This window comes from Mycteria americana, chromosome 9 (assembly GCF_035582795.1).
Source record: "Mycteria americana isolate JAX WOST 10 ecotype Jacksonville Zoo and Gardens chromosome 9, USCA_MyAme_1.0, whole genome shotgun sequence".
NCBI classification, from domain to species: Eukaryota; Metazoa; Chordata; class Aves; order Ciconiiformes; family Ciconiidae; genus Mycteria; species Mycteria americana.
The window spans coordinates 2,597,867-2,623,775 of record NC_134373.1 but is presented as its reverse complement, the minus strand read 5'-3'; the positions used below and the strand labels follow the sequence as shown (position 1 = coordinate 2,623,775).

General features: G+C 42.0%; 1 protein-coding gene across 3 annotated transcripts in view; it reads right to left on the bottom strand.

The window, feature by feature from the left end:
* Positions 1-25,909, bottom strand: part of AGAP1 (ArfGAP with GTPase domain, ankyrin repeat and PH domain 1) — a 386,681-nt gene that overhangs the window by 78,777 nt on the left and 281,995 nt on the right. For all 3 annotated transcript variants that reach the window (XM_075511168.1, XM_075511170.1, XM_075511169.1), the window contains one exon: positions 12,626-12,790. In XM_075511168.1, coding sequence (XP_075367283.1) covers positions 12,626-12,790 — 165 coding nt within the window. The remainder of the gene's footprint in view (positions 1-12,625; positions 12,791-25,909) is intronic.

Below are 25,909 nucleotides of genomic sequence, written 5' to 3'. Positions count from 1 at the left end.
AATTAAGAAAGATGTGACGTTTTTATAGGCACGAAATTAACAGAAGCCTAATCAGCCTCTGAGACAAGAGAATCTAAACGAAGGACCCAGCTACCGACCCTTTGCTTCTTTTAAAGCATGCAGATTTATCCTCATTACGGGATGAAAACAGCACTCGCTCTGCTTGGTAACGTCATCTTCGTACCACTCGCAGACAAACCGAACGCTCGCTGGAACAGGTGCCAAAAAAGACGTGTTCTCGCAGCCTGAAGGTTAAACTGGATTAATTTCGAAAACCTGAAAATTGATACGCTGTAATTTAACATGTGCTCAACATGTGTGCTCAGCAGCAACTGAAAATGAAATATCTTAAATATTATCAAACGTTACATCATTAAATATAAATTAGATGGAAACAGGGGAAAGCTAAAAATTGACTAGGAGTTCAGCTACTCTAAATGGCTAATACGTCCATTTTTCACCTGAAGCCCTCTCCAATACAGTTTTGCCATTAAGCAAAAACCTAAAGAAAGGTAATCAATTCCAACTAAAAAGCACTTCTCCCGGAATGACTGCACTTCAAACCCCTGGCTGGCTGCCAGCCCCCCCGAGACAACAGCTATCAATGTTTCTGACTATCACAGGAGCACGAGGGGCCATGCATAATTGACTAGAAGATGGGCTAAAACTGTGCCCAATCAGTGTGTGATCAAAAACGCGTGGAATATTCAGCGCCACTTGATTACATGGAGGCACGTCCTTTCGCTCTCCTCATGAAATCTCTTCAAGGTCCAGAGTACTGTAATAAGATCATTACTGTCAAGCGGTACGAATCGCAGGCAATGAGTCTTGGGATAGGAAGTCATACTTCACAAGCTCCTCTGGTCTTTTTTTTTTTTTCCCCTCTCCCTCTTTTTTTTTTTGTATTTTACTGCGTGTTGAGGCAGCAAGGCGACGAGGTGACAGATAATGATCACATCACTGTGTGGCAACTAGAAAGGCACTTTTAAGAAAGAGCACAGAGAAATCAGCTTAAGAGAAACTCAAACATTTTTTTTTGCTTTTTTTCCCCTCAAAAATTAAATAGAATTAAACTGTGCAGTATTCTCCTTTCATGAACTGTGATTTAATGTCATTGAATTTAATCATTTGATAGATTTTCATATTATACCAAAGCCTATTACCTCACAGACAAATGGCCAATTTTCTCCATCTCACACTCACAAAAGAAACCTTTATTAATTTCTTTTTTTTTTTTTTTTTTTTTTTTTTTTGAGGGGGGAAGTGGTGGAAAATGTCAATGATGAGGCCTGTTCAAGTTTTCTTTTTACCTACTCCTTTCACTGGAGCTGCACACTACATATAATGCATAACATCTATCACAAGTAACCTATCTGTAAAGAGAAAGGTGGAGGGATTGAAAACAGGAGATTAAAGCACAGGGTATAAAACAAACATGCAGCAAGCTCAGCACTGAAATCTCATGCACAGCACGTGTATCTGCAGTAGAGACTTCAGATGGAAAGATACCAAGTATCTGCTCGCTGAATTTGACAGCTAATTTAAGGCAACTGTTTGATTAAAACTTGGCAAAACAACACAGGTTTGAAATGACTGACTGGTCAGGAGTTGGAAATAAAGAGAGGTCTACATTACTGTTACGGGGTTGTCTTGTAAATGCCCGATATCAATACCACAGAGCATCAAAACTGCAATTGCTCCAGAGCTGCATTTTTCAAATGGAGAAGGCTGTGCTGTATCAGACAAGAGCCTACTGCTTAAGGGGAAGGAAAGGTCAGCCGAGTTAAGAACGCCCGCCCGCACCTACGGCACCCGCACCTACGGCACAGTAAATCCCATACCATGGTTACCTCCACCTGGCATTTCAGTATCAAGAACCCCACCCTCTTCTCGTACTACTTGGTCACCCTCTCAAACACATACTGTTCGGAGACTCCTCCTCAGGGCAAGATGAGGATGTCCAGCTCCACACTTCACAGCAGGTCGTGCTGCATTAACACAGACTCTCACGGGCTCTATCGCCAAGCAAGAACCAGAGTTGCAGAGCATGGCCAACGCACATGTTGCCGATATTGCAACTTGGGGTCCAGGAAAAATTGAAACATCACGCCCAGTTCACCCCGACCTACCCTTTGAAAATCACCGCGTGACGGGACTAACATCCATTAGCATATAGAAATAAGAAACAACACTTAAAACCATCAGTCTATCAATCCCGGCGTTAACAGGTACCTTTGGAAGAACCGAAATCGCAAAGGGAAAACAAGAGGAGAGGAGAGAAGAATCACCAGCTCTTCAAGGAAAACAACTTTAAATTGCTCAGGCTTTAGCACTTTGCCTACTTTTCTTAAAGAAAAATTCCTGGGAGAAACATGTGCATATTCAACAACTTATTTAGTAAAATTATTCATACACACTGCCACCTTCCTCAGTTTTGGTTTGGACCTGCTTTACAAAAGGTGTCACAAACATTTTGACAAAGAACAGAAATGGAAAGGGCAAAAATATTTCTTGATATATAGGTTGTTATTAAATCCTAAAGTTTAAGAAAGCTGCAAAAAAAAAAATCCCACCAGCATTAAAAGGGAGGGGAGGAAGCCTTTGGCTGCAACTGCAAAAATGTGAAGAGTTTACCTGTGTGCAGTAAAACTAGCAAATCCCCCAAACCTGTAATGCCTACGAGGTACAAAAGAGAGTGTCAGACTCCTGACGCTGGGCAAATCCTGTGTATGCAGACTCTTCAGCTGCCATCAGCTGGAAACATCATCTTCACTCTCAGTTCCCTGTAAGCAGGTGGCATTAGGTACACCTAAATTCACAAACTTTATCAAATGAGACTTTCTACATCTCTCTTGATAGATGCCATGCCTGGAATACCTTTATTTGGAGCACAGAGGGGAGACGACTGGTAAGCTGTGCATTTGGGAAAGACCATCACTTGTTTCAGCTGGAGTTAAAGGCAGATGTGGTGTCACTGCCCATTGAGGTTCTTCAGACCTGGAGCAAGGAGGCTGATTACACACGGAGTATTTTCCGACACTATGCTCAGATCGGTTCTAAGCCCTAAGAATTCCTTGAGTAGCAGCATATATTCTTCAGGGCTTACCCATAATGACTAAAAGGTAGGGTTCTGCGTTAAAAAAAAAAAGACTAACTTGTTTTTTCTAGATCCTGTTCTGTGTGTACCTGTAGATTACAAGCTCTTTTTAGTGTAATGCAAGAGCATGTTTTATAACCCTAGGGTAGATCAGACCTATTGACACATTCCCCCTTGAATTCCAGGTTTTGAGCCGTACACGGCAAACCTCCACAATCAAGCCATCGTCATTAATCTCATGTTCCATATTAGGAATAAAAAAAGCATGCCTATAATTAACTGGCATCCCATCAACCCTCCCCTCAAACCTGCCCTGTGCCTCCTAAGGCAAACATGAATTTAACAAGGCATGCCATAGAGAAGCAGAGCATATGAACAACCACAGTAGGTTGGGCAGGAGGTCCAGCTAGCCTGCTATGCTCTCAGCAGCAGCTCGTGGGAGACGCCTACGAAAAGCAGACATGCACCCTGATACACCTTCCAGAACAGTCCACGGTTTGGGGACTTCGTGGGAGAGGTTATAATCTTTATTTTAAGAGACCTTCATGGATTTTTCTTCTTCATATTTGGCTAATCTAGTGGTTCTGTTTTAGTTGCTTAAGGTCTTCTGAAGGGAATTCCTTAGGACTTCCACTCTTTAAAGGCAGCTTCTTCCCAACGTACCTCTGTAGCTCAGTTCCAATAGGCTGATAAGTCCAAGTACACAGAAAGCTGAGGACAGGGCATCCTTCGAAAACTAAGTCTTCCTTCTACACCAAAATAGCCTGTTCATTTAAATTGTGACACCTTGACTCAAGAGCTCAGTTATGTGGTGAACAGAACTAAGTTATACTTAACACAATGACCTTATTTCAGTCTTTTCATTTACTATAGCTTTATAATACATAATAATCTCCTTTTATCTTTAAGATTATTTTAATTTAGGTATATAGATTCATAATGAAACTACATAATGAAACTACTCTGGAAAAACTGGCAAGGAACTTTTAAAGTAGACACACTTACGTAACAAAACAGAATTAACTTCTCTAGCAGGATTAATATCTTACAAGTACTTCTTGCTATCTTGTAAACATCATCTTGTGAACATCAGGAACCTTTTTCATAATCAGGGTCTCTGCCTCAGGCTGACAGCATAGTTCTAAGGACACTAATTACCTGAAGCCAGTAAAATGCTAAGGTGTCACTTGTTTTCATTCAATTATAAAGCTACTTAAAACTTCTTCCTTTTCCAAAAAATCAGGCCAAATCACAGCGCAGCACTTGTACTAAGGATACACAGCATACCCTTCTGCAGTCACCACGCAGAGCACTTAATGTAGTAAGAGTGGGACCGCTTTTCAGAGAAATGTAGGGAAAAAAACCCAACCATGCTGTCTTTCTCTAGCTATCCAGATGCGCCAGTGTGCACAACCACCACCAATTCATCCTGGGACTCGTCCTTTCCAGAAGGCCCTTTCCTGCTGACCACCACTGCGACACTTTTCCTTTCAACCAGGTAGGCGGAACCTGCAGCCTCTTCCGACCCTGAGCTAACAGTGGTTTTAAAGAGAAGAAGGAATCTTTCAACTTGTTTAGCCTGCAATGAAGTAGGTTAAAACAATAGATGAGCTTCACCTCCCTGGTCTTTCACTCCTCGGCATCAACATAAATGTCTTTCAGCAGCAAACCTTTCATGTCAGATAGGCTGTGACGACTGAGGCTGAAGGTTTCCCAACAAGTGACCTTTATGCCTTGGTTGAAAGTAAGTCTCTGAAGATTCGGTCTAGATTTTATTAATTTCTGCCCTCCTGTTTCTCAGGTGTACAGCAATCGGGCAGTACTTTATCTCCTACGAAGCAGTGAATGAAGTTACTGATGATCAGTGGAATTACAACCGAAGAGTGTTTTGACACTGAATAGCTGATAACCTCCGAGACACTTGCAGTACGCTTAAAGCAAAACAAGCATTTGGCATTACAGACAACAAATATGGTCACATACCATTTTTTCAAACACGTCAATTTTTTTTTTTTTAAGTCCTCACGCAGACAGAAAAAAATACAGCTAGATATTCTGCTCATTGTTGTTTCATTTTTAATGCCAACTGAGATTTGGTTTCTTTGGGGTTTTTTTGTTTGTTTGGTTGGTTGGTTTGGAGGGTTTTTTTGTTTCTTTTCTTTTTTTAAGAAATTTTTACCTACAAAGCAGCTAGGGCAGAGAATAGCTGGCTCAGGAAAGGCCTACAACTCTTTTGTGATAATCCACAAAATAAGGATGCATATACTCATCAAAGCACACTCCTAAAATCGTACTAAAACCAAGCTTGTTAAACTCTAGATCAATGGATGATTAGCAAAGCAGAACTCGGGGGGGTTTTTGTGTGTGCAGTATGAAATTCAGCAAAATGCTATTTGCTGAAATTTCTGAAATGTTTAATGCACAGGAGGACTACACAAATGACACTCCGATCAACAAATTGTACGTGACAGAATTCAGCAGTAACCCTAAATGAATTACAAAACTATTTAAAAAAACCAAACCAACAAATACCTTCCTAGCTATCTGCTTACAATGCAAACCCTTCCAGTTCCAAGTAAATGCTTCTTTTCTTCATTCAACATTGCAGTCCAAATGCCACTTCAGTATCAATCTCACTTTAAATACTGCAGAACATTTTTTAGAACTATGGAACATTTACTTTCTAAAGTTTCAGGCACTTAAGAGACCAGAAACAGAAACAAAACCTGCTCTCACTAAACTATCCATCACAGGATGCATAGAAATACTGCACAACAGGATGGAAACACCCTCCTCTTCTGCATGACACGGGTGTGCATTTGGGTTTTAAAACTTTTAATATATATATATTTTTTTAGAGGGGAAAAAAGCTTATTAAGATAACTCTTATAATCTTTATCATTGGGACACTGCTACTGCCGCGATACAAGTGGTGGCTGAGCACGCTAGCTTGGGTCAGTAGGTTCCCCATGTGTTGTAAAGCAATAACGTAAAGTCTGGGGATTAATCAGTAGGGGAAACCAGTTGTTCTTAAATTATTTCCATGCTAAATGTTTTTTTTTTTTTTTTTTTTTCCAGTTACAATTAACTGATTTATCCTCAGACTTCACGTTATTGCTTTACCACATGTGGGGAACCCCCTGCCCCAAGCTAGCGTGCTCAGCCCCCACGCTCATGGCGGCAGCAGCAGCGTCCCAGCACAGGCTACGCACGCAGGTAGGGTGCTGGGATGGGCTTTGCAGCCAGCATGGGGCTAGATGGATGAACAGCTTCTAAATGAGTTAGCTTAAATTAACTCTGAGAAGTCCACACATAGGCCACAGGAGTATGATGAAAAAACTCTTCCTTAATGCCAGCACTAATGCTTTATTTCATTTTCACATGTTCACCCATCTCACAGTATCAAAAACTTGCCTTCTTACTGAAATAAAAAACACTTTTCCAAGAACGCCTCCACATCTACTGCTACTACACAGCAGGTTGTAAATACTGACAGTTGATTTATAGGGACTAGGTAAAATAACTAGGATGACAAGAGTACCAGGAACAACTTCTGTGGAGTTCCTACACCTGTACAACCGCAGTAGCATACTTAATTATCCTGTAACGGACTGGAAAGAGCTTCTACTTGAAGAAGTTTTGGTGGCAGCTTACTTCTGTGCATTACTTCAAGCAACACAATCCATACGGGGACCTTGACATCTAATAGATTTGATTCCAAAGGTTACAAACTCTTTAATAGGTGAATAGTTTTGCCCTTGCTGCAGCTGCAGGTCAAGATATTAGATTTCACATCTTCCTTGCAGAGAAAAGGGAGTGACGATGCTGTGACTTTTTGTGCTGGAAAGGTTTCTGAACATGCTGTCCTCTGACAATGTCAGAAGGTTTCTTCCAGACCATAAAAAGACAAAAAAAAAAAATTATAAAAAGAGCACCAAGTAAAAATATGTTCCTTCACCACGGTGCTTAATTCAATGTATTATAAATAAGTATTAGCATTAACAATGTCAAGTCCATCTGTCAAATGAAGAATCTACTCTCCCATAAACACTATAGCTCATTGTTTGCATCTGTTTCATTGAACAGGTCTCAGATGTGTGCCCACTAAATTTCCAAAATTCCCAATTAACTTTTTTAGTTTGGGTTGGTTTGGGTTTTTTTTTTTTTTTTTAAATACATGGTTAGAGACATTTCCCTTTTTTTTTTTTTTAGTTCAGTCTGGCCACAGCATACTTACTAGAACTATGCACCAAAGGAAATGTATGTTAAAATTGTCTGGAGAAGACTATGCACAGAGCTGCGTACAGAGCCAAGCATGTTTAAATCATTTCAGCATATAATGCCAGCAGGTAAATCACGGGGACGCTAAGGAAAGCTTCGGGTGAGAAGCTGCAGGTAAAATGCACACAGTTTTTTTCATGCATCATATACTGCATTTCTGTTAACAGCTGTATTGCTTCCAATTTACACAAAATATCACATTTTCAGGTGTTACACAGATTCCAGAGACCGACACTAAGAACTGCATTTCCCTAATTCGCTTTGTCATTCTGGTTTCGGGATGGCTGAAAGGGGCCAGAAGTCTTGGGAATAAACTGGCACCTCCCTTGGCTTTTTGCACCTTGTCCCATCCTCCTGGACTCAGGTCCCCACGCAGCTGAGAAACCAGATGAAAGCAGTGAAATTTTTGCTTACTGCTAAAAGTACAAATGAGAAGTCTGACTAAACCCTGTTTTTCCATCCACAGAAAACAAATAAACATATTTTCACTTCAAAGTTAACTATCTTCAATACTCGTCTTCAACGCTCCCTGAGACTCAGAACAGAAGAATGACTTCAGTGTTATAGAACATGCATGTGAAGAACACAAGCTTTTGAAATACCTTTACCAGTTCACCCCAGGAAACTAAAAAAAAATACAACTTCTCAGTAAACTGGCCTTCAGCCTTAGCTACAAGCCGGAAAGAGCACACTAGAGTTGGGGGCTAGACTGCACAGAAAAGCCCAGGGAAAAGCAGTTACTTTCCAAGGGGCAGAGAACAAATATCTCTGTGGTAAGAAAACAGTTCTAAAAAGAAACATAAAAGGTCCTTCCTCGTCCTTCAGAAACCAGCGATGAAGAAGAACACAGATCTGCAGAGAAAACACAGAGTTTGGAAAGTCTACCGAGTCGCTAAACACATTTATTACTCTCCCACCAATTTCTGTTTCTCAGCTCCATCTGCACAAGTGGGAACACAGAGCTATGCTGGTTTTGCCTACGCTGCCGAGAGAGAAGATAAATTAACAGTGCTCTGCCTGCAGCTGCCTTGCATCTCCCCGGCCGAAGGAGCAGATTCACCCATCCACCTCGACGCAGGCGGACCGGCCCCACAGCACACGGCAATGTTGGCCCCGTTAGCCAGAGCTCTTAGTCAGTGAAAGACTCGCAGAGCACGGGTGATCTAGATTTGACGCTGAAAGACGGCCATGTCTTGGGCTTGCTGTAGCTCCTCAAATCTCAAAGATGGATTGAGGGCAGGCAGGTTCAAGCTGGCATAGCCATGAAGTTTTAAAACTGTCTAACAAGAGTAAGAAATATAAACACCGGGAAAGATCTTTCTGTGAAGAGTATTTCCAAGAAAGCTTTTTAATTTTTCTACTTGTTTTCAAGCTGAAAAACCTTCCCATTATCACTAGCGGTTCCACTAACTGCAGCAGCACAAGGGTACCAAAACAGACTGGGCTCTGAGCAGCTATTCCTCTTTGAAACACAGCACCGTATAATCCTGCTCTGAGCAAGTTTAGACAGCATGGTGGGAAAAACACTGCTGGTCGCTGGCACCTTGCCTAATGTAAGCATTCCTGCTGTTACCCTCAAAAACACTGAGAAATTTCTTCAGTGACAAGTTCTGTAGCGAGAACTAAAAAACTTCCCTCTGGGTTTCATTGCACTGGAAAAATTTCACAAGAATCTGATCTTCCACAATAGGAATTGAATTTTAATTTTCAACCAACTGCAGCACAGTTGCTTTAGTATTTTTGTTGCTGCAACCATTGTCTCAGAAAACCCGTACAAAGATAAACCAAGTAAGATGAAAGAATCGATCCCCGAAAGAGAGGGCTGTGCATGTGCAGATAGTGTGGAGAAAGAAGAATCAGCATGACCTTTATGGAAGGGCATAAAAGAGATGAGCATCAGTCCTTGGAATTAGTGAATCACCCTGGGCTCACTAGTGTCCATCATCGTGGTATCTGAATACTTGGGCAGAGGTCAATGATCAAAGCAGGCACGTTCAAGGAGAAAAAAAGACAGCAAAGTGCAGTAAAAATGCTAGAGTTTGCTGAAGACCAGATTTAAACCTCATTGAACACCTAAGCTTTGCTACAGACAAAAATGAAGGAACCCGGAATTTCTGTTTGAAAGCTGACACTTGAAACATGCCTGGGCCCAAAGGAAGGCAACATAAAATCTAGAATTACCCAAATCATTTAACTCTGATCCATTGTAACTGTCTGAGAATAGCTACTGCAGGAGGATCCTCCTCCTCCTTTTCACAGTGAGCTCACGATTTCTAGAAGGAAGGAAGACATGGCTCTCCCACGATTGTCACCACAGTCTTCTGTACCCCATTTTCAATAAGTCACCTGCCGCATCTCAAACATTTGATCAAAGTTGCCAAGGCGATGCATGCATCTCAGAACATCTTCCTTCTACTGTTTAATTTGGATTTGTGGTCTTCAAAACCACAGTAACCCAGAGGAACACCTCTGAGGGTTTAAATCTATGCTTACTGTAACTGTGGAGGAAGAAAAATCAAAAAGGAAATCTTTTAGGTCATTGGACAGATTTGTAGCCAAGCATTGGAGAACAGGGAAATAAGTCTTTTCCAGAGAAAAGGCTGAATTACTGAACTGAAAACTGTTTTGAATCACAAGGCAGACTTGAAAACGCTACATCCTACAATGTGGAGAAAACCCCCTAGCAGCCCGAAGCGTCTCAGACGCACACCCCACCAGCACCAGACTGGTTTGTGACATCGGTTGGCCCAGAACCAGTGTTATTGCCATCATTCAGCGTCACAGCAAGCCCAGAGAGATGAACACTGCCTGTCTGGTCAACCATAAAGCATAGCAAACATAACTTTTGGCTTGCACCAACACGAGTACCAGAAAATACAGACAGGTTGCAAGTGCCCACATGCCAGGATTTGGAAAAAGCAACCCCCACCCTTCGTTAGTCTTTCTAGAAAGTACTTCATGGGAACCTACAATCATTATTACTTTTTCGGAGATGCCCTTCTTCTAAAAGGACAGAGAACTTGAGCATGCTTCATTGCCTTCTCCTTCAGCTACCGCTGACAGACGAGGCTGACTGTCCTAACTGTCAGGCACTTCCTCCCAACCTTGCTAAGGATTCAAGGGCCAGTAAGATTAGTTACCTGCTGAAGGACACCCAGAGTTCCTCTCACACACGGCAAGGAAGCCGTGTAGAAAGTTGCAATTCTGTTCTTGTGGCCAATTGCTGTTTTTCACTGGGTTGTGCTTTAAAAGGGATGTTATAAAAATAAATAATCTAATAAGCACTGTGGCCCACCCATGACAGACAACTGTGAGCTCCAAGCCAGAAAGGAGCACCCATCTCAGAAGACACGTAAGGAGAGGCAGGTCAAAGAAAGCTGATGGGCTCATGTAGAGATACAAAGACTGTAAAAGCAGGTGTTGGCACTCACGGCTACTTTTAAGGCTCTTCGTGTGCCACTTGGTGCTGCTTGCCAGCCAGTTCTTGCCCTTCTGGAAGCATATTTATCCCATTTATACGACAGGGGACAGTTTTGTAAAGCTATTGCAAAAGGATTTCAGACTAGCATGTTACGATGCTGGAAGACAAGGAGAAGAGCAAGAGAAAATGACCTAAGGATGAAGGAGCATGTACTTCCCACTCCAGTCAGAACGGGGATTTCGGGGGCAAGATGCACAACAACCGCAAATTCCCCATTGCTCGCTGCGGGTCAGAAGTCTGCACCCGCAGACCGGGACCACACAGGCTCCAGCTGCAGTGACTTGTGAAAATAATCTCCCCAGGAGAAAGAAAACATACACGTATTAACTCCTCAGAAAGACATTTTTCAAAGGCTCTTGATATCCAGCTGGTCTTGATTCATACTGACTTCAACAAAATGGTCTTGGACCAATGGTGAGCGCTCTGAAAAATCCCCTCTATAACTTGCCAGTGAGGTATGAAAATAAGTGGTGTAAAAGGGATTGTTAAAAAAAAAAAAAAAAAAAGATGACAAATTAAAAATGAAAGGTTAAAATAAAATTTGGCTTCAGGCCATAAACTAGGGGGAAACTAACAGTAAAGATAGTTAAATGACTGGAAAGAGAACGCAACAGGAGCTATTATGAAGAAAAGCTGATGGCTTTTAAAAAAGGATTTGTATAGATAGCTGGGGAAATAAATTCTGTGTGTGACAGAAGTGCAATTGAGAAATTAAATAAATGGAAAATAAGGATGACTAAGTAGTAGTTAACATGCCCCTTCTCAGTTGTATACTATTATCACATCTATTTTTAATGTCTCTTCAGCTGTCCGCAATTGTCATCCTTTTTTCAGAACTTGTTCCAATGCTCTTTGATACTGAATTAGCTGTTTTTCACTCTCCAATGCTTACAACCGCATCTTTTTCTTACTCAACACTCCCCTTTTCCGACAATGTTATTCCATTGTCTCCGTTTTTCATCTCTCCTTATGGGTTGACTCCCCAGTTTCTGAGCTTTCCAACTACCCTTGTTCATCTTTTTTCTGGAGCTCTTTTGGTTGAATCCTAGCATGTTTCTTTTCTTCTTTTCTAAAGATACAAGCATGTTTTATATCATATCTGGCTACTGTACACATTGTTACCCCTTCAGAAGGGCATTGAACAGCTATAGCGGTGTTCGCGTTGGAAATAGTAAGCTAAACTAAGGGAAGAAAGAATTTCTTTTTGGCTTTTGCTTTCTGGTTCTTAAAAAAGAACCCAAACATTTAAACTCTCCCCTTTTCCTTTTTACCCTCAAATAACACAATCTTTCCATGAGCAGCTGAATATTCAAACAATAACAGGCATCTGAAGCATTCGTGATTCTAGAGCTCAGGATGTATCTAAGCAGAAGAGATAACACGAGATTTAATAATACTGAAAAAATACACAAGTTCTAATGTGATGTATGGGCTACTGAGTGAACCTGACTTTTTCTTTCTTTTTAACCTTACAAGTATGCCTGTACCTTACCTGTATGGCTAATGATGCTCCATATTAACTTGGGACACTGTTATTTATTAAAAAAATCGGTTCCAAACATGTTTCAGACAGTTGAATTCACCATTGTGTGATGCCTCAGATCATTCAGCTGTGTCGTTAAAAGATCCGTCTTTAATTTCTCTACTTCAGTACAATTCTCTTTACCTTCTGTATGCAAAGCCAATGGTGTAGTTGAGTTGTACTTAACAATGCTCTTTGGAACGATATTTTCAAAATTCAGACTTCCACCATAGCGTAAGCTTACCTTCAGCTGCTGTGCCCGAGATACCATCAGCTTTGAAATTGCTCGTGCTTTTCTTCCTGCGGTGTTTCTTTCTGTTGGCGTGAGGTGAAGGAGGTGGATCGAGTTTGGGGCTCGTCGTACTGGATATACTTGGGCTTGAACACACAGAATCTCCTAGCCCAGTATCTGCAGTTGGGGGGGGGGGGGGGGGAGAAGGAAAAATAAAAATACTGCATAATTTAATTAAGGATTGCTAGAATCCAAGATATAATCCCTTGCTGTCTGTTAGCAGCTAACTTCAGAGCTCATTGACTTCCAAAGGCTACAGGAAAGCCTCCTAACAATATCCATTACTTTTTCAAAAAGGAACAAAATAGCAACTTGGCTGAAGTTCTGATTCAAGTCCTATTAAATCAACAGGGGACTGCATCAATTTTAGAAGCGGGCCAGCTGGAATGAACAAAAAACAATGGGAAATCACTTTATCACTTCCAATTGCTCTTTCTTACAAAGATCTTACTGATCCTCAAATTAACTCGTGTAACGCTAGGACATTTTAATACAGAATGGAACAGAGATACCCCAATGTCCTCTGAACACTATCTGCTTTCATTAATATTAGAGATGAACACACATAGAAAAGGTGGTAATGGCAATAAAGGTGGGAAAACAAGGTGTGCATGCCTGGTACAATTAATATTGTGTGATAACGGGTCACTCAGTACGTGCTCCCAATGAAAAACCCATGTTCATCGTGTTTAGTTTCCCCCTGCAGTAGCTATGTAGCATAACTTACAACAATTTCAAGACAGAGTAATTTCCTCTCATCTCCCACCAATTAGCTTGCTCAACCAAACCAAAATTAAAGGTCGATGACGCTCCTCTCTTGTAAGGAGAGGCCCACCGTCTCTTCCCTGGTCCGTGCAATGGCTGGTAATACATGAACGCCATCTCTTTGAGTAGTTCTTCTCTTCACAGTCATGAAACATCTAACAGCAATATTTAACAAAAGTTTAGGAAATGAAGGCGTACTTGAAATTTCACTCTCCATCTGGGTCCTTTCGCGTAGCAAATACTCAAGTAACCTTAATCCAGTACTTTCCCCCAAGGTTGGTAATAAGATTTTAGTTTAATTGCAATCAATCTTTTGGCTATGATTAGTGCTAAATGCATTTCTATTTTGTTGATTTGGTTTTGTTTTTAATTATAAAATTTAACATAACATCCTGCACTTTATTTAAAATGCTTCCTATTATTTAAAGGGAAGCTGTTCCCAGAACCTTGGTTAGATACCATATTGCACTTAAGCACAATACCAGGATTGCACTTCAGAATGTGAATTTATATGTTAGAAAAATCTCAAGCCAGAGACTATTGAAAAAGTAACTTTTGATTTTTCTGAGTAGTTAAACCCCCATACAGCTCCCTACTTGACAAAGAAACACTTATTTTGGGTTCCCCCCCCCCCCCCCCCCCCCCCAACAAAGTTTACTTACTAATTACCCGCTAAGCACAGTTGTGCTGCAAGTTATTAGCAGGGGATAAATTATGTAGCTAATTGCCTGGCAATAGAGACCAAATCAAATATAAGCTTTATATTAAGGATTTTTGTTCTTTTCCCTATGCCCACTATTTTGAAACCAATCATCGAGTATTTAACCACAAAGGGAATCATAGGAATGTATTTACTGTATATCTGTACAGGAGATTTTAAGTATTTGGCCCAGAAATGCTCAAAGCAGCTATCCTGGCAAGGGTTTGTTGTCTCTCCAGGTGAAGAGGAAGGCAAACCCCAACGAGAATCCATGCCAGTGCTCAGCATGTTCTTGGCAAAGGGGACACGGATACCTTTGGCTCCTTGACACTGAAAGGAGAGAAGATGCAAGAGAGGATGCCATCGATACAAAGGCATGACCACGGATGCAAGTTGGTTACTGCTACTCCTGAATATCCACCTCCAGTTGGAGACTTGAGAAGGTTTCATACGTTGGGTACTTAAAAACAAGAAGAAAAAAACCCCAAAACACCACACCCACACACAAAAAACCTCTTTTGCAGCAATGACGTGAAAATTGCCGCGTTGAGACAGGCCGGTCGCAGAGCCAGGCACTGCAAGGAAGGGGCCCAGCTGTGGCGGCAAGTTCTGCCACGGGGCACCAAAAACGCATCTCGTTGATTTTCATTTGCTTGCTAAAACCCAGAAAATTCATAAATATCATGAAAATATCCCAGAGACCACACTGGCCAGGAAGGCTTGCTCATATCTAACACAATTTCTCAAAACACATTCACTTTTTCCCCTCAGAAAATATGAGGCAAATGGCACACAGACAGGCCCCATTCTCAGCTTTCACTTTAAAAAGAATTATCCCATTTTATTCAAGGGGAGAAAAAAAAGAATCCAGGGAAAAAACAGCTCTACCAGCCTCTCCCATGCCTTTCACAAAGCTTGTTTCCAAATATTTGCGATGCTGAGACGCATGCCGAAGCTCTCTGGTCCCCGAGGCAGGCGTACGAGGGCTGCGTTCATCGCCACGTGTGACTCCAGCATCAGCCACGATGCCCCGGACCCGTAAAACGGTGAAGAAACCACACCCTGACGCAAAACCACAGAATGCATTTTTCAGCAGGATCCTTGTTAAAAAATATTAACGCAGATCTCTACGCTTACTGCAACTTAGTCTAATTTCTAGGCTATAAATTGCACCAACAAAACCTGCTCGTGAGCTCTGAAAAATGAGGACGCTTATAGGCGTACTGTCCGACTACTGGCGTTGGAGAGCTGAAGAATTAACCTATGGAAAATCCTCGTGATCCGCAGCCCTTTCCAGGTAATAACCTGCTGTCCTTGGGTCACGCAGCTCTGAAGCGAAGAGCCCGAAGCTCTCCCTCCCCCTCAACCAGAAAAGAAACGCGAGTCGCTCGTAAACGGGTACCGAGCTGATATTTTTGGCGTATTAATGCCCTGTATTCCCGTTTCGGAGACCACCCTTTGAAGATAGAAGTTATTTAACATTCTCCCGGTTTAAAATATGAGCAATCAAAAGGCGCTAGGCTTACACGCTGTGCTTTCCCATTTCCCACTACTTCTCTTGCCTGACAAGGTATTCTTCAAATTGAAAAGAGGGCTCCTGAAAGCCCGGCTTCGGAAAACTGTAAATGAGTTCAGGCTTCAGCCTGCTGAATGCAATTTCATACTCCTGACTGAATACAAATAATGCATTTTATTTTGTATCAATTACCACGCCTGAGAACAGACGACCACTGCCGGCACTATTAAATATTAAAAAAAAAAAAAAAAAAAAAAAGGCAAGGAAAAAGGCACGCCAAATTAAAAAAGCAAGCGCCTCATTACTCCACATCTAAACCAGCTTTGACAGAGGCACTGGAACTCATAAGATGCGTTTCACTGGGTTGGGATGGGCTGTTTTGCAGCCATCCCGCGCGTTCAATGTCAGCCATTAGTTCTTCCCAATCGGGCATCAATGTTCAACGCACACCCGAAAAAATATATAATACTAGTAATAATAATAACAATCTGCAGCCTCTCCGAGCTTCAATACTTGAAGTATGAGTCAAAGAAGCAGTTTCACTTTTCACTCGGGAAGCTGACAAGCATGACTAGAGGGGGAATAAAATAACATTCAGTTCGCATAAATATCAAGCGGGCTGCTTGAGACTGATGGGCCAGGAATGTATTCTTAGCCATCATTCTGGCAGACAAGCCCAAGGACACTCATAACTTATTTTACAATCATTTAGTTTCAGCTCAAGTGGAAAACGTGACAACTTATCTCTGCTGACAAGATGCCATATCGAACCTTACAATTAACTCTCCCACGATTATCTGCCCAGCCCATCATTAGCTTTGCAGTTTTTGATGGACTGTACGGGCAGCTTTCCTTGATGATGGTCATCATTTGCAGGGTGTATATCTATATTATACAACATTAAGGACAAAACTCTCCCCTTGCCACGTAGCTGGGGTTGTCCTGACCAGCACATCCTCTCTTCTGCAACTGCTGGGCCACATTCCTAAGCCATGTGCAGCAACACGCTGCTGAAAAACGTCTTCTCCTCCAAAACGGAGCATCGCCGTGCTCCAGCCTACGCCTGCTGCCAACTGCAATGTATAAGTGAGCTATAATTGCCCATGCCCTCTCCCAGCAAACAGCCATCCTTCCTCCCTGCCCTCTCTCCCAGTGCAATTATTAACTCCTCTCAGCTGTAAGTGAGAGCTGACACGAGCCGCGTCCTTGCAGTTTACCTCTGCGTGCTCACGACGCGTTAAGGAGGACGCCGTGAATTTCACATGCGTGTTCGGTGACTTTCCGTACCGACGAGAAAACGTGTTTCTCATTGAAAGGTGAGTTTCGAGCTTCGCAGGGTCGTGAAATAACGCCAAGCTTATACCGAGGGGTAGGAGAGCTTCTATGCAAGCCAGTATGACAAAGTATAGGCGCTCATTCCAGAAAAAGTAGTAAAATAGTCAGTTCAGAGTATACAGAGGGTAAGTTTACATCTATGCAGGTTATTTGAGGACATTTAAAAGTATGCAGTAGCTCACTCCGTGCCCGGGAGCAACAAGTGACGCTGGTAACCAAACCCCTTAAGTTATCAAGAGATGGCATATTAAAAAACCCAATCCCTCTGCTGCTAGAGCAGTGATTTTTCTCTGTAGGTGCATGACACATGGGATAAGACAAAGATCCTGCTTGTTCAAGTCTGACCCAGCTTTTATTTCACGAAGCAAGTCCCATGCCTGCCTCTCCCCTAGATGCATTTTGTAATTATGGTCATAAGAGAAACTCCTTACAATTAGGGCAAATTCTGGTAGGAGAAACGAGAGGCGGAAGGGAAGAAGCACGTTGGAAGAAGTATGTTGTCTACAACTACAACCCAGAATTATGAGACAGAACATTAAATGAAAAAAGAAACCAACCAATCCTTCTCAGAAGAGTCTCAAGGGCTGTGCTGTTGTACTGCGCTTTATTTGCTGTTTGAAACACTTACACTTGATATCCTCTCATAGTATTAAATGATGTTTGTAAAAACTAACATTCTGCACAAGTCCCACTTCTTATCTCTTTTGAGTTTCCTATTTGGAAGCTGCATGCGCTCCACAAGCGGATCTCAAAGACAACTCCGTTTGTGCCCTCTAAGGACGTCGCGAGAGCCCTCCTGCATTGGAAAAGGGTAAGAAATCCAGTTCGAACCCAGCCTGCGCTTCCTCGGTGCCCCTAGCACAGACACAACTGACTTGCACCCCAAGCATCTGCTCAGAGAGTGGCTGAGATTCGGATTGAAGGCATTTCTCCTTCACCGCTTGCAGTGCCCACCCAGCAGAGCTGCAGCAGATGCCAACGCAGGAATCAAGGAGGTGAAGGAAATGAGGGACACTAAGCAGGTATGAGTGCCCCAGGCCAGGGTAAAAGGGCTGGGGGTGTAAAAAGCATGAGGAGAAGAGGCAACATATACCATATGGGAATAGCACGGCACAAAGGCTGAGACAGAAAAATCTGAGAGCGGAGCTCCGTCTTTGGCCCCCGGTTCCTATTCTCTCTCATACACACACAACCCTCTCTCCTGTGTAACCATCTGCAGCGGAAACAAGGATATTCTGACCTCTTCTATCTTTGTGTCTTTTGATTTATTTCATATTTTTGTCAAATCACCTATTTACAAAAACTTGAAACAAACTCAACAGGTGACGCTATTCTCCACAGACCAAAGTCGAGCTTGATCTGGTTTACATTTTTCTTGCATCTTCTTGTTAAAATTTTCCAACAGGCTTTCAAAGTGAAATTAGACTTTTTTGTCAAGCCCAGCTCCCCAACGCGGCCTTATTCTCAAGTGGCTGGAGATTGATTAATTTGGGTTTTTGATTTGCCGAAGTGACAAGAAGTCAGATGTTACAAAAGCGGGACCGGTGAATGGGATCAATTAAAGAGCAGAAGCAGCAACACAATTAATAGCACCAGGTTCAAGGGGAAAAAGAAAGCGCTGATGACGAAAACAACAGCAACAGCTCTGACTGCAGCAGGAATCTTTGCCGCGACCCAAGGAAGGCTGAATCCAAAGAGGGTATTTCAGAACTTTTACCATACCATTAGTGTTGAAATGAAATAAGGCAAAGATGTCGGTAGCTGGTGGACTGAATAATAAAAAAATAGCTGGACACTTTCATCTTCTACACATGTGTTTTAAATAGAGGCGAAAAAAGCAATCCTTTTATTTAAACAGGGGAAGCAATAGACTAAAACCATCTGTAGTTGTATTTCAGACCCATTTCCCCGAGCTGAGATTTTTCTGGCTGTGAAATCCAATGCTCTACAGCTTCCCTTTACAGCTATTACCATAAATGTTCTATCAAGTTCTTTATATTCCTCCTCTGCCTCAAACCAAAGTTAAAGGGATGCTGCAATTGCACAATGACTGCAGAAGGCTGGAGTCAGGCACGGAGGTACAGGACTGACATTAAAATCCTGTCAAAACTGCAGCTTGGCAGAAGTCTGTGGATGACAATAAACACTTGTGAGTGGGGGAGAAGGGGTGGCACGAGATTACAGACTACAGAAAAAAAAAAAGGGGCAAATATTTTTAAAGTACACAGTGCTTATACCTTCGGTAGGAAATAGGCGCATCCGGTCATCGTTTAGCTGAATTCAGCTTGGACACTCGAGCTATCGAGGGCTTAAATTAACCTGCTGCACTGAACGAAATTAAAAGGAAGCTCTGAGCAGAACTGGGGGATGGAGATGAAAGAGCCTCAGGAGTATTCTCTTTCCACGGCGTCTACCATTTTTCCAGCCTTGTGCCTAGAGCCTGTAAATCACAAAGCTATCCTGTCATGTACAGAAAGCCCCACTGAATGCCCAAGTTACTGCCTCCTTCCCTCTAACAGCAATTTCAATTAAATAAGAAAAACAAAGCTTCCTTCTTGACAAAAAAAGGATCTCCCTGCTTTTGGAGGGTCTGGCTTTTGATACGTGGTAGCGTGCCTCAAGCAAAGCAGACCTGAAGGCATGTTCGGCGTGACAGGATCGTTTCCACTCGGCAGCCTAATAAGCCACTTTGTGACAAGCGGGGGACATCATCCACAGACTTGCGAGAGAACGTCAGTCTCACGACAGTAAGGCACAGATATCGGAAGGACTGGCTTCAGTAATCTCGGAGGTAGTAAGACCCTTGTTACAATCTCCCTTATCTAAAGGAAAGACAAAGTTACCTCTAGCTCATTTCCTACTGACGCGCAATGTCTGGCCATCGTAAAGGAAGCATGAAAGCAAAAATGCAATATAGTGTTTAAAAAAACCCCCACAAAAGTACATTGCTCACTACATTTTCCCTCCCAAGGAGCGATGTATTACAGTGCTAGCAAAACACCATCCTGCTCCCCAGAAATCGAAGTACTGCTAGCAAGAAAAGAAGCAACCATATCCTGTTAACTCCCTTTCAAAGCCGTCTTATGAAGTAAGCTCCTTGTATCGCAGAAGGAATTTACCGTCTGACACAAGGAGAGGAAACGTATTCCTAAGGGACCCTCCTGTGTTGCCAACAAGGTGACAAGCATCAGCAGTAAAGACTAACTGTATTTTAGAGGACCAGCAAGCCTCAGAACATGAACCGGGAATGAGATACTAATCTCTTCTCTGCACATCTTGCCTAAAGCAGGTTTAGGTCGGGGCAGAGATGATATAAACTACTCCCCGAGTTAACACAGTTTGTTAATTTATCTTATCCCGCATTACACAGATGCATCTTTGCGTTTGCCTCCTTTGTACTGTGTGCTGAATATGCCCTGTGGAAAGATCAAGCATGACAAGTTGTTTCAATACATAAGGACAACAAAGTGGAAAGAGATGCAAGTCTTAGATGTTGCAGGATGCCACCACATCCCAAGGCAAACTAACTTCATGGCTCCCGCTGAATAGATCTACAGTCTAGATGTATAAGGGATGTCTCTAATTCTTCTGGCATAACGTTTTCACTGGGCAGCATCAGATCTGTTGAGAAGATGTGATTCTTACATGGTGTCACCCTGAATTGCTACAAACTGGGTGTATGATGCTATGGGCATTGCTTCTCCTGGCCATCAACTGTATACAAAACGGAGAGGTGAGGAATATTACAAAAGGCAGCTAGTTATGGGGATTAATTTCAGGTAACTAGTTCTTAGCCACCCCATGAGGGAGAGAAAAGATGGATGGTCCTTTTGAAGACAAACTGTATGGCTCTGGAATGGTTTCAGGGCAGTATCTCCTGGTTCGATTCCAGGTCGTGTGTTGGCTAGTCTATCTGCCACTGTTGAAGCCAGGTAGATAATCAGACACCTCAAGAACAGTTACCAACTGCAGCATGCTGGACCTAGCGAACCCATCAAGACCATTTCGAGTAATGGTGATTTGCAGAAAAATAAACACTTGGAGCACCACTAGAAGAATACATCTTGGATGAACAAACTACACCACGATCAAGTATATACAACATTGTGTGGCAAATACTATTTTATATCCTTGGTCAAAATGATATGCATAATAAATCTACCTCAATTATACAGAGAAGGTCAGAGCTCCGCCCTGATCTAACAACCAGCATTGTCTTCTAATTGCAAAAAACCCCTCATTTAACAACATTTTGCTTTGAAATAGAGCCTTGAGGTCTCAAGGCACTTGGAAAATAATGAACCCATGCCTTACTGAATCATTTCCTACTAAAATATTTACCTTGTATTTCAAGATAGGCAAAGTAAGATGGAAAAGAAGAACTGACTCTCTTCAAAGAAATGCTCAGAGCCAGAAAGAGAGCCATGTCTCTTGTCTTTCACCTTCAGTCTGTATAACCTGTGGATAACTTCAAGCATCAACCCCACTCACTGGTAATTGAGGAGAGGTTAGGAAACTCTCTACTGTCAGTTCACAGGACTTCAGTGACAAGCCCTAATACCAGTGTTTTGGAAAAAAATCAAGAAACTTCCACTATTAACATTTTCCAATGAAAGCTGAATAACTGTTGTATAGCAAATAGGCAGTTAATTGCATCATGCTAGGTAGGAAAAGGCTAAGGCTTTCCTGGTAACGGATGCCACAAGCACCAGCGTCAGAAAGGAAAAGAAATAATGGAAGCAACACCAAGGATACTCTTAATCAAAGGCTAAATCCAACATTTTCCTATTGCAGAAACCTACAGCTGAAAAGTAAAGCTCTTAACATAAAGCTCTGTCTTTGCTACCTGTCATAGGCATCAGATGACATAACTGTCATTGACAAACTTTTTTTTTATTTTTAAATTTAATCAAGCACTCTTTCCAGCTCTTACCAGCTCTTCTGAGGGTTTGGATAACCAAAGTCAGGGCCCTTCTTTTGCTCTCACAAAACCCATGCATCAGAAAAGCCACTTGCCTAGAGCGACTCGTAAACTGGATACTCCTCATCGACCTGGACCGTGGGTGGCACACACAATCGCTGAATTAAGGGATGATATCAACTGTAACAAATGAAGGGGGCCCAGAGACTTGAAAGGAGATGCTCTTCCACCTGCAGGAAGGCCAGGTCTCTGTGCTTCAGCTGTCCCCCAACAATCAGCAGGTTGTGAAGGAGTTGCGTATCGGGTTTAGCACAGAGGCTTCTTTCACTCCTTGAACTGTATATGCTGTGAAGAAGCTTTGAAGTGTTGGATTCCATAGGTAACGTATACACAACATCCCTGTACCCCACACTCTGTGATCTGGACTGAAAAGAAACCGAGCCTGCAAACAGACATGCTTGATGAGACAACCGCTCTCATGTTAATTGGAAGAGAAACTTCATTAAGCCGGAGAAGAAATCAAAGCATCGTGTGTGTTTCTTGCACACACTTTGTCCAGATCCTGGCAAAACAAAGCAGGGTGCTTCTGGACATACATTCAATGAGAAATCTAATTATTACAAGGATCTATTTGAACTACCAAAGTATGGACTTGAAAAGAAGAAATTCTGAAATCGGGAATTACTCCAATAGTAGCTATACATTAACCGTTTACTTTCTCAACTTTATGTTTAAAACTTTACTAAACTTTATCTAAATTTAAAATTTATATTATCATCATCATCATCATCTAAATTTAGATTAAAAGATTAAGGAAAGTAAAAGTGTACTGATTTGGGAAGTTTACTAATTTCCCTGCTTAAGTCTTGCTTATAAGGTCCTTAAATGTGGAACGCATGGGGCTTATGAAATTTTTAAGCCATATTATTTGAATTAGAAGAGCGTATAAAGTGTCACACTTTGCTCTTGCAGTATTATCTTTCCTGTATGCTTACCTGAGAATGTGTCTCTCAATTTATATTATTCTCTGTAAACATGATTTTATTTTTCAAAGTTCATAAACTCCTGTAGGATATTGTGTGAATCTGGCTCATGTACTTATTTCCTTGCAATTATAATTTATTGAGATACATCACTCCTGAATACATACAGGCATCCTCACACCAAATGCACCTCTTCAGCTTTTAACAGCTAGTGCTGGAAGATTCGTCCTTCTGCTGCTGCTGAATGCAGTCGATGTGTTGATGTCTCGGGCACTATTTACGCATTTTAAGACCACAGCTCACATTTATTCCTGAGATACCAGGAAAAACAATTGCTGCTGATCCTCTATCTCAAACTAGCTGGTCACCGACCTGCCAAGAAACACCACAGCATAACTCATTCCAAAGTGCAAACATTTAAGATTGCTTTAATCTTAAACTACAAACATACAACAAAAAACCCTTTGAAAGATTAAACTATCTTTTTATACAAATGAGATGACAGGACGGCCTCCCTGATGAAGAATTCGCTTTGTAGAGGGGCGCAATCACGTTCAATATTAACCCTTCCATTCGGACAGATACTAATATAGAAACAGAGAACAGAATACATTTTACAGACTTCTAAGTGCTGGATCCGTCAAACGCCAAGCACCTGAGCTACAGAGAACCAGCTCCCAGCTGAAGTTAGACAAGGAGACAGCTGTGGAGATAGATATCTATGTATTTTAAAACACAACCTGAAGTTAAGAGTGCTCCCTGTTTCTAGTGATATCGGTGCCGGCTATCCACTTCCCTTACTTGGCAAGTACTGACTCTCGGCGGTGGTTAAATACCCCGCGCGGTGTACTGCAACACGCTAACCCTGCGCCTGCAAGGTCAGGAACGGGGACCGTCTCCCAGACACGAGCTTGAAGACCCGATAAAGAGAACATTCACTATTCTCACTATCCTGTCAGGCTAAAGTTTATGCTCCACAATAAAAATAAAGTGCTTTGGTTTGAGGGTTGTTTTTTTTTTTTCTTTTCTCGTGAGCGGGGACAAACGGAGAAGGTGTGACAACCAGACCCAGCTACAGGCAGAAAAAGCTCTGATTTATTGAACACTGCTAGACAATCACGTCAGATTAATCAACATCAGTATCCAGGAAAAAAAAAAATAAAATCTTTTTTTCCCTTATTATAAGGAATGTGCCATACGCTTTGCTATTTCAGTTTAAATTTTAGGCGAAACAAAATGCAAAATATGCATTTAAGCATCCCTAAGTAAATGTCGGGAAAAACCAAAGCTTTATAGTTCCACTCAAAAAGTTAATTTAGTCACATAAACAATTTACTGACAGACATTTGGCACTTCAGGCTGTGAACAAGATTAAGATGACCATGAGGTTGCCAATGTCAAATTATCTGAAGATGAAAACTCACATTTCTTGCCATTTTGGAACCAAGCGCAGGATTTAATTGCTGAATGCAACAATTCTTTATATTTTAATCGGGGGGAGGGAGGGGACAGAAAGAGGAGGATGTTAAACAAGAAAAGTGGATGGGTTTCTGGAGAACTGCAGAACTGTAAAAATCCATATAATATAGCTCAGGATTTAAACAGCAGCACTACGTAAATACAGAAGTACTTAGTTGAAACCCAGCAAAGTTGTGCAGAAATGCCCACCTACCCAAAGTCCTCCTTAAGCCAACACCACGACACAGCTCAGTTTAAGCCTCAGAAGTTCATTGGTGCCATCTCCCCCCTCCACCACGGACACAGAAACAGAAGAACCGCTTCTGTCTTCTTCATTCTTTTAACTCATCACGAAGCAACGCATTCCCTGATGGATGTGAAGTCCAGGGGGACCAAATGGCAATGGCTCAGCTACAGTTTGGCGTTCATTGAGCTGCAACCCACAGCCGGGATGCCCTGGTGAAAGGCATACCGAGAGCAGTAAGCAAGCCAGCAGCATTGGAACCCATGCTGCACAGAGGTAGCAGATTGCAGAGGCTTTTGCCCCCTGATTACTTTTTTTTTTTTTTTTTTTTAGCATGGCATGTTGGGCAGCATTTCAGGAACACCTCACACCCAGGTGTTCTTCATCTGTACGACAGGACAGGCTTTTCCCATCATTTTGGCAACAAACATATACCCAGAGAACACAAGGTAAGCACTTACATGTTTTGAAACTGGTAAGAACCTCCCCAAGAAAGGCAACCTTAGCCCTTCCCATTCAACTGATATTCTTATGGTCTACAAAATGGAATGGATAAGCGTTGGGTCCTACTGCTTCTGGATGCTAACACATTCCTACAAGAACCACAGGCAGAAAGCATTATTTAGTTTAACGCTCTGAAACCCTTTTCAGAGAACTTCTCCTTATGCCGACACCTTTTTGGAGAAGAAAGCTCAGTGAAAAGACAAATGGGACACCTGCCCACATCTCAGGAACTTCACGTTTCCTCTCTCCATCTGCCTTCAAGCTCAGGTAGGGCGCAGGCAACATGACGCTTTTCTAACTAATGCTCAAGCTGCCAGACAATAATCAGATTTCCTTGCTGACCTCCCTCTTTCTAGCCAAGCACTGAGATGATACGGCTTCCTCCTCCTTTAAAAAGTTCTAGAAACCAGTACGAACCACCACCACTTGTAGGGTCTTATTTGAATATCAGACTGTCTTTGCTATCCTCCTCTTCATCACGCTGCACCGGAAAAATGACAAATGACACAACTATGACAATAATACAGCAGAACATCTAGCTGCAAACGTCTTGTCTCTACCTCACATACCTTATGGTGAGGATCCAGAAGGAGATACGCGACGCTAAGAGGCAATGAAATTTGCACGAGTGAAAACTGCTGAAATTACAGTCTAAATGAGGTGGTGCTGACAGATTGCTCGGGCAATTTTGCAAATTTCATTAATTGTGAAAATAAGATAAGGCTATTCCTGTCCTCGTTCTCAAGAAAGAGGAGCAGCAACTCATAATTTGCTTTGAAACCAAGGATGAAGTTTGAGACCAATTTATAA